This window comes from Lepisma saccharinum, chromosome 2, assembly GCF_977018435.1.
Source record: "Lepisma saccharinum chromosome 2, izLepSacc3.1, whole genome shotgun sequence".
In the NCBI taxonomy this organism is placed as follows: Eukaryota; Metazoa; Arthropoda; class Insecta; order Zygentoma; family Lepismatidae; genus Lepisma; species Lepisma saccharinum.
The window spans coordinates 29,480,774-29,495,963 of NC_139230.1; the positions used below are offsets into that span (position 1 = coordinate 29,480,774).

Here is a 15,190-nt window from a genome sequence, read left to right on the forward strand (position 1 = left end):
GGGAGCACTTTACCTTTTTTATCAATAATAATAATAATAATTTCGTCTTTATTGAGAGGGCGTGGGGAAACAACAGGGAGTGTTACCACCTACAATGGTTTGCCATACCGACCTTTCTGGAATAAGAAGTAACAATTTCCGAGAAATTTCTTACACTTAAAATGCAGAGAACGTTGAGAATTAACCACTTTTTGTAATTATCATTTGGAAGTTCCCGAATGTTTGGGAAACAGGAAAGACGGGAAATCATTTCCCGAAGTAGGGATCGGGACGGAAATTTATTTTAAGATCCCAGTACCGATTTCGGGATCCCGTACACCCCTTCCCCTCACAATCAACCATAAAAGAAAATACTAGTAACGGTGTTAATGATAAGAAATTATATTCATATTTCCAAACTTTCACATTTCACAGACTATATCTCGAAGAAAATGAATGTTTTGTTCCCATCATTCATTGCATAGTAGTAGTTGGCAGCATGACGTCATGCAATGGATGAAGTGAAATGTTGTGTAGATTGACGTGGCAGAAGGGTGAAATAGTCTTTACTTTGTGAATAGAAGGCTTATTACATAGAAAGTGAAGGAAAGAGAAAAGTGTAGGATATTTAAAAGAGACAAGCCATGGGTTTGACAATTTCAAGTGTTTTGACTCGTCTTTTTGGAAAGAAACAAATGCGAATTCTCATGGGTAAGTTAGCGAACAGTATAATCGGCAAGTGAATGTTTTGCCAAATTTACTAAATTACTCCGTCTTCAGCGGCTTTTCAAGTAAGGAACAACCACTTTCTGACTCGCACGAGTGATATTTTTTTCTTCACCGATATATGCATACATTTATCAGAAAACCAGTGGAAAGTGTCGTCAATGTGAATGCATTGACTATCATTGAATCAAAAGTAAACATAATTCACTTTAGTGGAGTTATAGCTCGAATATATGATCGAAATTTTGTATTCGTATCCAGACATTATTTTAGCGAAGTTTCGCTTGTATCCGTTCGATTAATATTTCTAGTGAATAAACGACGAGCACATGAACTACTTTCTTCTGGGATCACTTATCGCCATAACACCCATTTATCAAGTACAACACTAACAATTTGCATCCTTTTTTTTTTCATCGAAAACATTACCACACGATCAACTCTGTAGTATCTTTAAATTCAAAAAACCGCCTCCAAGGGGGTGGGGGTGAGAGTGACAATTCCTAAGATATGTCGACTCATCATCTCGCCATTCTGGATTCCAGTTTTGTTTGTTCTTCCCATGTTACATTACAGAGACTGGAATTATGTCCCTTCTAACATTATGGCTGTATCATAACTGACTTTTTCTGTTGAACTACCACCACATTGCACATTTGTTTGTAGCAACAACATTCTTGGTTTACAGTCTTCTCAGAGACAGATTCAGACAGGCATGCTTAAGACCAGGTGTTAAATGATCAGGTGGTGGAAGCTATTATGTGTTTTATTTTAATGTGTGCGGTTTTAGAATAGATATCTGGTGGGACCGCACTTGTCTGTGGTGACCAGCGTATGGCAGGAGTGCAACGTTGTACAGTTAGGAAACTGCCACACACAAGTTGAACTCTGTGTTTTGTATTTTTCTTCTGCTCAAGACGTTTTCATAAAAGTTGTCATTTTAAGGTTCATCATGATGGTGCAAGACTTCAGATTCGTGATTATGAGTCATCAATTAGTCAGTATGCCAAATATTAAAGAAATCTGGATAGAACGGAACAGAAACTTACTTTCAATGTTTTCCAGATGCCATTTCCACAAAATCCAATGCGGGATACAATGTTGCCAAACTATAGTCCGCACTCGACATGCTCCTCTCCCTCGCGATTGTCACTGTCACTTTCTTCTTCTTCCTTAAGCTCATTTGCAAGTAAGGGATTGTATAACTGTCCTGCCAGGCGAAAAAATTCTATGGTAGTGTCTGTTCCCAACTGATGACACCTTTTCAGGAGTATTTTGCCAGGTACCCGGGGAAAAAAAAAAAATTCCACGCATATTTGTCTTTTGTCAAGTTTAGAATATACCCTCGCGGACACACTCATGTCCCCTCCTTTGGCAAAACTCCGAAATCACCAAGTTTCTCAATTAATGCCCATCCTTCATCCTCCACACTCCACCTATACATTTGGACAACATTAACAAACTTTCCACTCCTCTCTGCAGCCATTGTCAAACGATCCTTCTTCTCCAAGTAAGAAAGCAATAGTGTGGCAACACTGTAGAATCTGTGGCGTAGCTCATTCCGAGCATCACATGTGCATGTCATCAAACATGGCCTCCAACCTTCTATGTGAAGAATCATCGCGGTAATGTAGAAGCAAATTTTACCAGTTCTACGCTTTCCAGAAAACTATCCGGAGCATGTTAACATCGAGGCACTTCATGCGGACAACATATATAGTAAGTATGAGCAGTACTATAAAAATCTGAGAGCGGTCCAGTCAGGAAAATTGATTCGCTTATTTTCAAAGTTCTAGACGTTTCCGACAAATTTTAACCTCAGGCCTCAATTAGTAACTATGTCAAATATAAAGAAAATGAGAGGGGTCCGGTCATCTCAAGTCATACCGATTTGACCCAAGTTTTGATTCTTTGATCCAGTATCATTATTGCACACAACTGAAATTGTCCAAGGGGTTAAATTCTGGAACAACATACTGATTGGGTATAATGTTTTTAACCCTGCATTAGGCACATCATTTTCTGTAACATACATATCCACGTGGGGTACACCTGTCCCCCAACCCTTTAACTATCTTTATGGGTATGAAATACGCTGTGAATTATACTGCGAATGCATGCATAACGTTCTTTCTTTGCCTTTCTTCTGAGATCTGTAAGTGATGCAAGTCTGATGCTTGGGAGACAGCGTGTGCTGAAATACATAACAACCGAAGCAGTGCCATGTTAACTTTCGGTCACTTTCTCACTAACACACAACTACATGTTCTTCCCTTCCTCACTAACCCACTTCTGTATAAAATCTGAATCTGCTGTGTGCTCTTGTCTTTCTATGCTTTTGATATTTTTCTTGTTGCATATTTAGTCCTCCAAGCATGTGACTGATGTCAACTTTATAATATTACGTGGCTTAGAAGTGCAACAGAACAACATAGCTTAACTTAAAACAAAGATAAAGAAAGAACATTCAGCTACACAAAAACATCCGTTGTTCACGTTGTGCAGTATGGTTCACATTGCTGCAATCTCGCATTGAATATCGAAGGGGGACACTGGTACACTTGGGGACATTGTGTACCTTCCATGGAGTTGTATTGAGTCTACTATTGCCCCCACACTTGGAACAAACAAACTTGCCTTAGTTCTAGGCACTTGAATCTTTATGCATATGGAAGCCTTTTAAATGTTAACACCTGGAAAGGAAAATTTGTGTTCAGGTTTTATACTATCCGCTACTGGCATCTTCATGTGATGCACATGAATTTCCCATGCATAAGAACTTACACATGTGTGAATGTATAATTACCAGGTCTTCTGCACAGAACATTTTTCTACCCCATATACTTCCAAGCCCAAGTTCAGATTCCATCATGATACACAGGCATTTTGTTCATTGTTTGATTTCTATTTGTGTCTGTTAACACATACCATATAGTTTTAGCGATTACTTACTGCATGTTTGCTTGAGAATTATTTTTCACTTCCATATACTCTTATAACATTCTTCTCTTGAAAACAGCAATTTGTTTACTGATGAACTGCTGCTGCCATCTAGGTTACATGTGTGTGTGGCGAAGAGGTCTTGCTTGTAGTTAGGTTAGGCAAGTCAGGTTTACGGCTATTAGTATTCAAATAATATCTCTAAATGCTTTCGTGGTTAGGTTGGGCTGCCAGGTTTTGGGGTCTTGGTATTAGTGATTTCCCTAAATGCTTTCAACATCTTATGTTGAAACCTGTTTGAACCTCGTGTCGGCAGTAGTCCATGGAATGCCTTGTCTATTGGAAGAAGGGATTTTTGAGTTTTACATCTTTTTTTTGCCAATAAATACTACTTTTTGGAACTGCAAATGTTAATTACGTTCAGAAATTTCAAATTTTCTTTTATTGCCTTCGTAAATCATCAAATTTACTGTGATACTTTCTCTTTCTTCTATGAATGAAAAATGCCTTGTTGATATGGGAAGCACGGGTGGTTGCAAAAGGTAGCTTTTGTCTTTTTTTCACCAAGGTTCAAATTTATTGTAACAACCATTTCTACAATTATTCGTCTTTCTCCTATGAAACTTTGAAATAAATCAAACCTTACCAAACCATTACCTATATGTATCCAAGCAAGCAAACATTTCATGACTATAGGGCCTTCCCGATGGCGCAGTGGTAGCGTCGTTGCCTTGTAATCAAGGTGACACCCGTTGGAGGCACATAGTGGTTTTGATCCCACTTTGTAGGTCCAGTCCCGATTAGCTTTAACGTGCATAATGTGGACTTAAAACACTCAATCAATCAATTTAATGACTATTACTGCCATCTCTTAAAACACTTCATGTACTCGGCAATGTGTTACAGAAGGTTGATCCGTCTGTGTGTGTCCGCTTTTGACGTCTCACCTACTTTAGGAAAAACCATGGGACCACCAAGCGGTTGCCCTCAATGTGAGCACCATGGGTCCTGACAATACCCTGCACCATAACTTCCATTGTAGGAGGCTCCGTTGAAGTACAAGAACAGGAATCTTGAGCCACTCCTCCTGGCAGGCTTTCCAGAGGCAACGGACAGTGGTGACACGACGAGATGCAAGTGCTCTTTTCAATAGTCCAAACCCGCAAAAATCCATGGGACTGGCATCAGGTGTCTTCACTGGTATGTTCTGGAAGGGAATAGCCTGGATGCCGGTGTCTGCCGCCATTTGTTGCAGAAATCTCTGTACAGAATGAGATGTATGTGATGAGACCTTATCCATATGCACATGGTCCTGATTTATTGCATTTCCATACAAACTGGGCAGATCGTCTGTATAAAGTGGTGTGAGGATATGTTGCTGATAAAAATGTGGAGTTGATTTTGCAGATTTTAGGAACGTGCCGAAACGTTAACTTGCCTTCTTCATAGCAGTATCCCGCGACAACCAGAAATCCCTTTGTGAATCTTGCTCTGCACTGACGGATGAAGTCAGGACGGGTTTTTGCATCTCGTGGGGTGTACCTTACGGCTCGAATTTTGCCACAATCTGATAGATAAATCCATGCTTCATAGAGTGTGGTAACAAACTTCCACTTTTCCCCAGATAGATGGTGTTTGTAGAGGCTCCTGCAGTGAGTCTTTCTCTCCCTCTGATAGGCTGCAGTGAGGAAGTGTCCACGACTTTTAAACACCATCCAGAACATTAATTTGTCACGTAGGTTGCTGTTCACAGTTGACTGTGCCACGTGCACTCGTCTTACCATCACACGTTGCGTAGGAGGGTTTTCCTGTAGGGCCATTAGGCGCAACTTCTGAGCTACAGGTTAAATCCAATGCACATCCATTTTCCCTCTGCACTGCTCTGCACTGACGGATGAAGTCAGGACGGGTTTTTGCATCTCGTGGGGTGTACCTTACGGCTCGAATTTTGCCACAATCTGATAGATAAATCCATGCTTCATAGAGTGTGGTAACAAACTTCCACTTTTCCCCAGATAGATGGTGTTTGTAGAGGCTCCTGCAGTGAGTCTTTCTCTCCCTCTGATAGGCTGCAGTGAGGAAGTGTCCACGACTTTTAAACACCATCCAGAACATTAATTTGTCACGTAGGTTGCTGTTCACAGTTGACTGTGCCACGTGCACTCGTCTTACCATCACACGTTGCGTAGGAGGGTTTTCCTGTAGGGCCATTAGGCGCAACTTCTGAGCTACAGGTTAAATCCAATGCACATCCATTTTCCCCGCACTGTTTTTGAATCTGTGTCACGGAAAACGTGGCGTGGAAAAGTGTTACGACGTAGCCTTCCCAAAACTGGTGCACATTGGGAGCCATGATGCACACACCCTCGAACTTGTCATGATACAAGAGGCCTTTGGCTTTCTCCTTCTGTTTGAATCATTCAGATCGGTCGATTCTTTGAGCAGGGTTGAAGGTTTAAAATTGGACACACATAGACGGATCAACCTTCTGTATATGATTACTAATTTTAATTTTCCATAATTCATTTAAGTTTGTTCCTAAGCATTATAATTATGCGTCTTCATCATAAGATGTTAATATTTGTACTTTTGCATAAGTTAGAGTGAATATCCTGATACCCCTTGAAATTGAATTTGTTTTATTACTGAATTAACATTCATGCCCCTCTCTCCTCAGATTCAAAATTGTGGATCAACTCCTGAGTTAGAGTTGTTATCATGCTAGCATCGATTGTGTTGTGTCTCCACTTTTTATCCCATGACTGTGTATTCAATGTAATATAAGACCCCTCCCAAAATCAAAATTGTCCCATCCCCTTATAATTGTCTCTGCAGCTCTGTGCATAACTTGGCTTAAAGTTATAACTGAAATTGTGGGGGGGTCTTATGATGATGATAGCTCCATGCATCCACATATGTAAATCCAGGCCTGAATAAGTGCTGCTTTCAGTCATAATTAACTTCTGGTCATCATTTGGACTTCAACATAAAACTTTTTCCAAGAGTTTTTCCCTGTCTTCCATGTGAGCTTGTTGCAATTAACTGGTTTTTAGTCATTGTGTGAATGTGTTAGTTTGGTATTATTTGTTTCAAGTGGTAAGCCAAACTAATAGCTTTGAGATTGGTTGAAAGACTGCAGCGTATCACACATTGGGCATGCATGCAGTCATTGGAATGTTTAGATAGTACATAGATCATGGTGAGAATATATGAAATTGAGTCTACTTTATGCTCTGATAGGCTAATTGGAACTGGACATAGGTTTCAAAATAGGATCTGTATAATATGAAATTAATCATGTATCAGGAATATAAATATTTAAGGCACAATATGCTTTTAACACATTTCAGATGGGCAATAGGCATAGCCCACCCTTTATTATAGATTCATATTGTTAATGAAGGACTGGCTATATAACACTGAATCTCTTGTGCATGTGTATTGCAATCACCTCTTTCAAATTCCAGCACTCATATCTAAGTACATTGCACTTTTGTTTATGTTGAAAAATATAGATGCATATAACATAGTGGAAATCCTGCACAAGAATTCCACTTTGAATTTTGAAGTTAGTGACAATTTCAATTCTGAAGATGAAATGGTGCATTTAGAATTTTGGTTATTTTTCAATATCTTTTCTTATAATGTCATAATACTTTCTTTCAAAAAATTGTTACAGAAAGACTTCTTATATGTGGGGGAAAAACATATATAAAATAAACATTTATATCTGTGGAAAGATGAAGTTTTGTAAATTTCAGAAAGGTTTGGTAAATACTGATTTTTAAAAAGAAATTACAGTCTGTCTGCATGCAAAATCACAATATCTTCAGGTCAGTCCTGTAAGTGTTAATTAAATCTCAACTATTACCTGTAGTATTTATATTAATATAACAGTCAGTGTTAATGAAAACCACTCCTTTTCGTGCATGGGAATTGTCTGCTTGTCCCAATCACTCTGAGTAAACTTAACATATGCAGTGGGTCATGAAACCTTTGTTTTTTGTACAGTGCAATCATGTTGTCCTTATTATTTTGTACATAATTCAGTACAGTTTTATAATACTTTCCTTCCCTTACAGTTGGATTAGATGCAGCAGGGAAAACAACCATTTTGTACAAACTCAAATTGGGTGAAATTGTGACAACTATACCCACTATCGGTAAGTTTGACTAAAATTAGCACTGACATGTAAAAAATTTATTACTAAGGTATGCTGATGTTTTTGTAAAGGCAGTTGTCGAAATATAGTGAAATGTTCAATGTGAAAAATACCTAACTTGCTGTAAAGTTACATTTTAGAGAAACATTTTAACTTGTGACCTGCAATTTTAAAAATATATGTTTACCTGTGCTGTAAAGAATTTTTTTGTGGACATGTTAGAATTTATTCATAGTATTTATATTGCAACATCAGTAGAAAATTTTGTTTACACATATATCTTATATATTTACTACATATGAAAATAATTTACGAATTAAAAGATTGATTGATTGATTTAGTTTATTTTACTTCACGTTTTGTGCCTCTTGGCTAATTTGCGAAGATGGGGATGAGTGATGAAATGATGAAATTGATGAATGGACATTCACAAACAACCAAGCCCGACCGGGATTCGAACCCAGGACCCTTGGCGGCGCAGCACGATGTGCTAACCACTCGGCCACAGGTTCGGGCTCGAATTAAAAGAAATGATCTTGATCATGTGGTGGCTTTCATGGCCACTATCCCCCACCCCTGTCTGATATATCACCTTGTGGAGCTAACTTACCAGTACTGAAAAACAGGGAAGTACCATAAAATGAAACCCTATTTGTAAACTTTTTGTTATGAAAACTCATTTGCTTTTTCTGTATATTTAGTACTTTCTGTTATCTGTTACGTACATATGTGTGTGTGTGTGTATGGCATATTCTTCATGTGTTTTTCTTCTTTCTTTTGTATTTTAAGGTTTTTAGTTTTTATATATTTTGCAAACAGTTATGTATTGTAATCAATTTATAAAATGTCAACTAGAGATTGTTAAGTGGAAGAAAAGGCTTGTGCCTTAACTTCACCATCCAAAACAAGGAATAAATAAATATATACTTGGCCATGAGCCAACATGTTGAAATTAAAAGGTCCTCAAAAAAATTTCAAATCTTCTTCAGAGGAAGACGTTTGGTCTTGGTAAGTGTGAAGACTCCAAAAGCAGGTTTATTAAAATACTAAATTAATTAAATGAGAAGAGGGGATGTATTACACCACATGTTCTCCATCTCATCCACAGGAGAGATGATGTGAATGACATCATGCTCCAGGTGTCTTTACTCCCCTCCCTTTTTGTGTCACCTCCCAGATACACATTGCTAAGGGTGTGCCTCAGAGCAGCTTTTGAAAGGACATTAATAGATATATTTATTCCAAAGATCATCCATCCCCAAATCAAACCTGGGTCTCCATCATGATGGTAACCACTGGACCGGTGCATTCAGAGAAGGATGTGTAATCTGTACGATGCTAAAGTAACACGTGTTAAATAACATTAATATATATGATTAAAAAATCAATGAAAAACATAAAATCCTAATCTCCAGAAAGAACTGAGTACTATCGCATTGGGTCCTGATACATCCAACCCATCAGTATCATATTATAGTCATTGTAACTGTTACTGCTGTTCAATGTTTCAAATTTGAGTTTTTGTAACGGATTCTAAATCATAATAAGAAAGCATTATTTTTAATAAGTGATCCAAATTCTAGTACCATTCTCCCGGGGGGGGGGGGGATGAGTAGTACCATGTCTGGTTTCATAAGACTTGATCTGTCATTTACATATAATCATTACAATGTTAAGAGTAGTGTTTCGAAAAACATGTGTGGTGTTACCATATAATTACCCTGAATGTGTGTGTAGCAATGAATATAGAATATTGCTTGCAGAATGTTGTTTTGTCGTATCCCCACTTTCCATCTGAAATGAGTTGATGACTTTATCGTGTTTCATACATGTTAATGTGTCACGTTCCGAAGTATCTGCATGTCGAGTGGTGTGAATATCAACAATAATAAAATGTTTGCACAATTCTTTTTTGGGTATTCAATATCCATATATGTCAAACTTCAATCAGCTCTCCTGAAAAGTTCGTGCAGATGAACATATGACAACACAGTATTCAGCCAGCAATATAAACTTGTATGTGTTGGAGTTGTTGGATTAAGAAAAATCTGTTACTAGCTTGACCACCAAGAGCAGGAAATAGAATCAGTTTTGTAGAGTGTAGTATTTTACTTTAATATTGCTTATACATATTATGTAGTAATGCAAAGTTAATTTTATTTTATAGGATTCAATGTGGAAACTGTCGAGTACAAAAACATATGTTTCACTGTCTGGGATGTTGGAGGCCAAGACAAAATCAGGCCCTTATGGCGCCATTACTTTCAAAATACTCAAGGTCTAATTTTTGTGGTAGATTCAAACGACAGGGAAAGAATTGGTGAAGCAGAAAAGGAACTGCAGAATATGGTAATTCAGTGTGTTCATATGTTTGGTCTTGAAGTGAGAATAAGTAGGGCTGCAATAATTTAAATTAGGATTGGCCCATAATATGTATTATCATTACTGGAAATTGTTGATTTCAATTTAATCACTGAAATTGTGTAAGGATTTTTTTGAGGTTATTTATTTCAAATTTTTTGTCTTCATTCAATGTTTCAAACAAACATACATTGGCCACCTTCAGGAAGCAACAGACAATTCTTCATATAAAATTACATGCTTATGAAAAGGTTAAAATGTTCAAGTTAAAGAGGAAGAAAATGATGAAACTAGAGCATGGTGTGTCAGGGTCATTTGGAGTGAACGGAATTTAATAGCATGTAATTGTGTCTGAAAAAATTCCTGCTGTTACCTGATAAAGACCAATTTATTTGCTTGAAATGTTGGATGAAGAAAAAACCCACCACAATAAGGTAAGTTTTTCAAATTATTTTTTTACATATTGCTGTATTTTTTTTCTTTAATTTGTTACTTTTTTGGTACTTGGCTAATTGTGATAATGGTATGTTGAATACTTGAAGTTGGTGGGCACTCCCAGACTTGAACCTGGAACCTTTGGTAGGGAGATTGTGGGTTCTGAGGGACTTCTTTTCTATTTATTTATTAATGCTGAAATGTGCAAGTTTTCAATTCATATTTGTAAAACTTTAATTACAGTGTTTGATTGACTGATTAATTTTATCTCTTTTACTTCACTTTTCCTCCACTTTTGGCTAATCACAATGATGAGGATCAGGTGAAATAGATGAATTGACAAACACACGTGGACAGCACACAGATATACTGACTTCAAGTCCACATACCACAGGCACATTGGTCTGCAAATGCTATGTAGAAGAGGTGTTGTAGTTGGGTGTCTTTACAAAGGGTCACACCTTATTCCCTACAGTGTTCAAAATTAAATATGAATGTGACAGTTATCAAATAAGATCCAGCTGAGTAATTAATCTATGTTGTTTTGAGCTTGTTAAATGCAATCAATGTAGAAAATGCTTTCACTCCTGGCTGAGAGCTTGCACTTGAAAACATCCCATACCAAGAGGTTCACAGGCAGGAGAGGTTAGTGTCTGCCGAAGGTTTGTTTAAGATCATTTATTCAAAATTTTATGGCATCCCTAATTATGTCTCTCTCTGTATTATATATATATGATTCTTTTCTAAAGAACTTTAGTAATACTTGATGTGAATGTTTTAAGATTTCATAATCACTTTGACAGATTTATGAAGTTATTTGCTGATGGTTATGTTATATTTACATATATGCCAAGATGTAGACATGTTGCATATTTCGGTTGGAACATGTACAGGCAACACATTGAAATATCACTACTGGAAAAATCTTCATCCAGTGAGGAATTGAAGTGCATATCAGGTATACATAGTGTACCTGTGAAATGATAAGGACAATATAAATTAATAAATTTTTCCTATTTTTAGTTGCAGGAGGACGAACTTAGGGAAGCAGTATTGCTTGTATTTGCCAATAAACAGGATCTTCCAAATGCAATGAGTGCAGCTGAATTAACTGATAAACTTGGTCTCAATAATCTTCGCAATCGTCATGTAAGATTATTTTCTTCACATATAACTTTAGTGTATTAATCACTTTGAAATTGATTTCTTAGAGCAGTAATGTGACTAATAAAAACTGGGAAGCTAGAATATCATGGGACTACAGGAATTAAATTTATGGAGGATTGAGCCAGTACCATATTATTTGCATGTATTCAAAAATTAATTGGTTATTAATTTAATTTAAGAACCTGTACATTTGAAACAACTTACCTAATATCATTCATTGATCCTGGCTTGATTTACTTCTTGTGTTGGCTGTGCTTGACAAAACTAGGATTGTTCTTTTATTATTATGTAGTTTTAAGTCTGCTTGATGCACATATAAGCTAATTGAAACTTGGTTGATAGTTTAAAGTGGGATTGAAACCACTGTGTGCCTCCACCAGGTATTGAACCTGGAACCCTTTTATTACAAGGCAATGATGTTAACACTACTCCATCAGGTGGGGTTGTTGTTAGGAAGAAGAAATTAACTGAGGAAACAGTTGCAATGTCAGAATGATGTGGTTTAGTAGTTGCATTGTATATTTTTACACATTCCACAATTTTATGAATAGTGTGTTTGTATTAAGTACTCTGAATTTTTTGGGAGGTTCATGTATGTATGTCAGTGTGTTACACCAACCACTTTTTGCAATTAATCCATAACCTTCATTCACAGAAATCATGTCAACAAAAAACCTAAACAACACAGTCTCAGCACTGATTTCCTCACCTTATTAGCCCCACCATTTTCTCCACAGTTGTGGCATAACCACAGGCACTTTACATGCTGACCAGTTTCTGGACAGGCTTGAACAAGTTTCTAGACTCCCAACCCAGGAAACCACTTCCTTGGCTTGGTTCATTAATGGCATTTTCCTCTTCTGGAAACATGGTGAGCTCTCCCTCCCATGCTGGTTCCACTCAGCCAAGGTAGCTTCCATAACCATCTTAATATGAACTCATATTGTTTGGATTGTATTATCTGGAGACTATCAACAGTTGCAGTAGCCACCCTTACCAATGCTACATTTACCCTACACAGTTGCACCTTGATTTTACGTTTTTCAATGGACCAAGCTGAAAAAACCTTTAGACCGCTGAGCGGGTTTTCCTAAAGTAACCCCTGTGTCGCCGAGGCCTTTCCCCGCAAATTTTAAATTTCTACACTTATTTCAGATAAAACATAACTCTTAAGACTGTTGGACCAATCTACTTCGGGTAACTTTTGTTTGGAAGCTAGAAGCATAGCGCATGCAACCATGCCCCAGATTTTCATGAAAAAAAATCAACTTGGCCCCCTCTGTTTCCACTGTTATGGGAACAGGATGTAAACTTTGGCCTTTTCATAGAATGGACTTCTGGCAACAAAATGAAACTTCTTTCATGCTCCTGGCTGTCATACAAGTTGAATTATGAGGCAATGTGTGGAACTTCTTTTTTACAAAAAAAATGCTAATTTGTATAGTGCACAAGAAATTATTATAACTCCTACACAATTCAACATATGTACCTCGGACAACTTTTGTTTGGAAGCTAAAACATCAGTGCATGCAACTCATGCTAATTGATAATGCCCAAGTAAGAATGACAGGGGGGGGCACAACCCCCAAATTTCCATGGAAGAAAAATCTGGACTTTGCCCCCTCTTTCCCCACTTTTATGGGAAAAGGATGCGAAGTTTAGCATTACTTTAGCAACAAAATGAAACTCATGTTCCTGGCTATTATACAAGGTGAAATATGAGGCAATATGTGAAACTGCTTTTTTACAACAAAAAAAAAAATACTAATTTGCATATTGCACATGAAATTATTCTAACTCCTAGACTATTCGACCTATGTACCTCAGAATGCTAAAGATGGGGTGTGGGCTTTAACTTTGCTTTCCTTTGTGGCATTGTTGAGTTTGTGCTGTCAAGTGCGACACATTTTAGCTGCTATTTTTAGCCTCGCTTCTGGCAAAGCCAAAAGAGGCCTTCTAGTCTATTGCACACAGTTGTTTGGAAGTTTCATGTCCTGCGCCAGAAGGAAAACAAGCCCATAAACTGTACATGTTTAGCGTTCCCTTGCCAAAGCACGCTTCCAAACCAAACCGTGACCTTGATGTGTTGCCAGGGGCAAGTTTTCATTCACAAGGTGGCTGTAAACCCTTGGAGGAGGTTTTGTCAGTGTTTCCAGCCTGACATAAAACTTGCAACATGCTAAAAGCATGTTTGAGCTGCATGTTACATATATGTAACACATTACGACAACACCCTTATTTTCTGTGTTGCATATATGCAACAGAATATGAGTAAAGGTTACAATATGGGAAAATGTAAAATCGAGGGAAATTTTGCTATGTTTGGACCATCAAGTTTTGAATATGTTTGGGAAAATGTGATATAGGGGTTCCACTGTACTTTCTCTTATTTAAAGTGGACACTTATATATCTATTAAAATATATATTATTAATTTAGTTTGCAGCACTGAGCTATTTTATACAGTATCTCAAATGTCAGTAATATATTTTTCCTTACAGTGGTATATTCAAGCGACTTGTGCAACACAAGGTCATGGATTGTATGAAGGCCTTGATTGGCTCTCCAATGAACTAGCTAAGAAGTAACAAAGGGGAATGCAAAACATACTGAAAGAGTCCTATGTGTTACTTCTTACTCTAAGGCCATCTTGTATGTGGATGTGTATATGCGTGAGTGCAAGGCAAGGATAAATCTGGAGCACATTAAGTGTATAACTACGAATATTGTATGTTTTGGGATTAGACCTTTTCACACTCTTTTTATGAAGCACAGGATACAGAAATATGAGTGAAGTATGCTCGGTTGAAGTGATAATCATGTTTATGCAAGATGAGAATTGTAGAGATGAATTCAACAGTGCCTGGCAAAACTTTGTCTAGTTAAAATATTAATTCATTGATATGTTTTGTCATACACTGACAGTTTCGAGTGAACGTCATTATTTAAACACACAATGCCTTGTAGATGACTATAAACTTTATTTGGGTACATGTGCTTGATTTATTAATTATTATTATTATTGTCTGTTTTATTTGAATTGTTTTAAGTAAACAGAACATTCCTTCAACACCTTGAGTTTTCTTGATAATTTAGTTGGATGTTGACTTCTAGATACTCTATGTACACAGTTCTTCATTTATGAAATAAACTCAAAAGATGTTTATAATTCATTTGTAATTCCTGACAATATAATTTGTTTTTCTGCAGTCATATCAATTGTAAATGCCAAGTGTCTTAATTTTTAGTTCCAATTGCAATTTGTGCATAAAATACCAGGAATTTTCAAGCCAGACCTGGACTTTAATTTCGGGTACATAAACAAGAATTACTGATGGTAAAGTGGCAAGTGTCTTCTATCTCCACTAGGAGGCTTGCATCATGATGGCGAGTTATTAAAAATGAAGGACATATTTGAGA

The 15,190-nt window shown here is 37.1% G+C and overlaps 1 protein-coding gene across 1 annotated transcript; it reads left to right on the plus strand.

Annotated features, from left to right (window-relative positions):
- Nucleotides 1–470: 470 nt before the first annotated feature.
- On the plus strand, nt 471–14,939 carry Arf4 (ADP-ribosylation factor 2). The gene is made up of 5 exons (XM_083117211.1): nt 471–690; nt 7,728–7,808; nt 9,976–10,157; nt 11,628–11,753; nt 14,272–14,939. The coding sequence occupies exons 1-5, from the start codon at nt 624–626 to the stop codon at nt 14,356–14,358; spliced, it is 543 nt and encodes a 180-aa protein (XP_082973337.1). The 5' UTR covers nt 471–623; the 3' UTR covers nt 14,359–14,939.
- The last annotated feature ends 251 nt before the right edge of the window (nt 14,940–15,190 follow it).

Bases quoted from the DNA above. Each gene is read 5' to 3' on its own strand.
- Arf4 (XM_083117211.1), top strand. From the start codon at position 624: ATGGGTTTGACAATTTCAAGTGTTTTGACTCGTCTTTTTGGAAAGAAA. The intron at 7,809-9,975 runs GTAAGTTTGACT...TTTATTTTATAG, and splicing joins GACAACTATACCCACTATCG to GATTCAATGTGGAAACTGTC. The intron at 10,158-11,627 runs GTAATTCAGTGT...TCCTATTTTTAG, and splicing joins AAAAGGAACTGCAGAATATG to TTGCAGGAGGACGAACTTAG.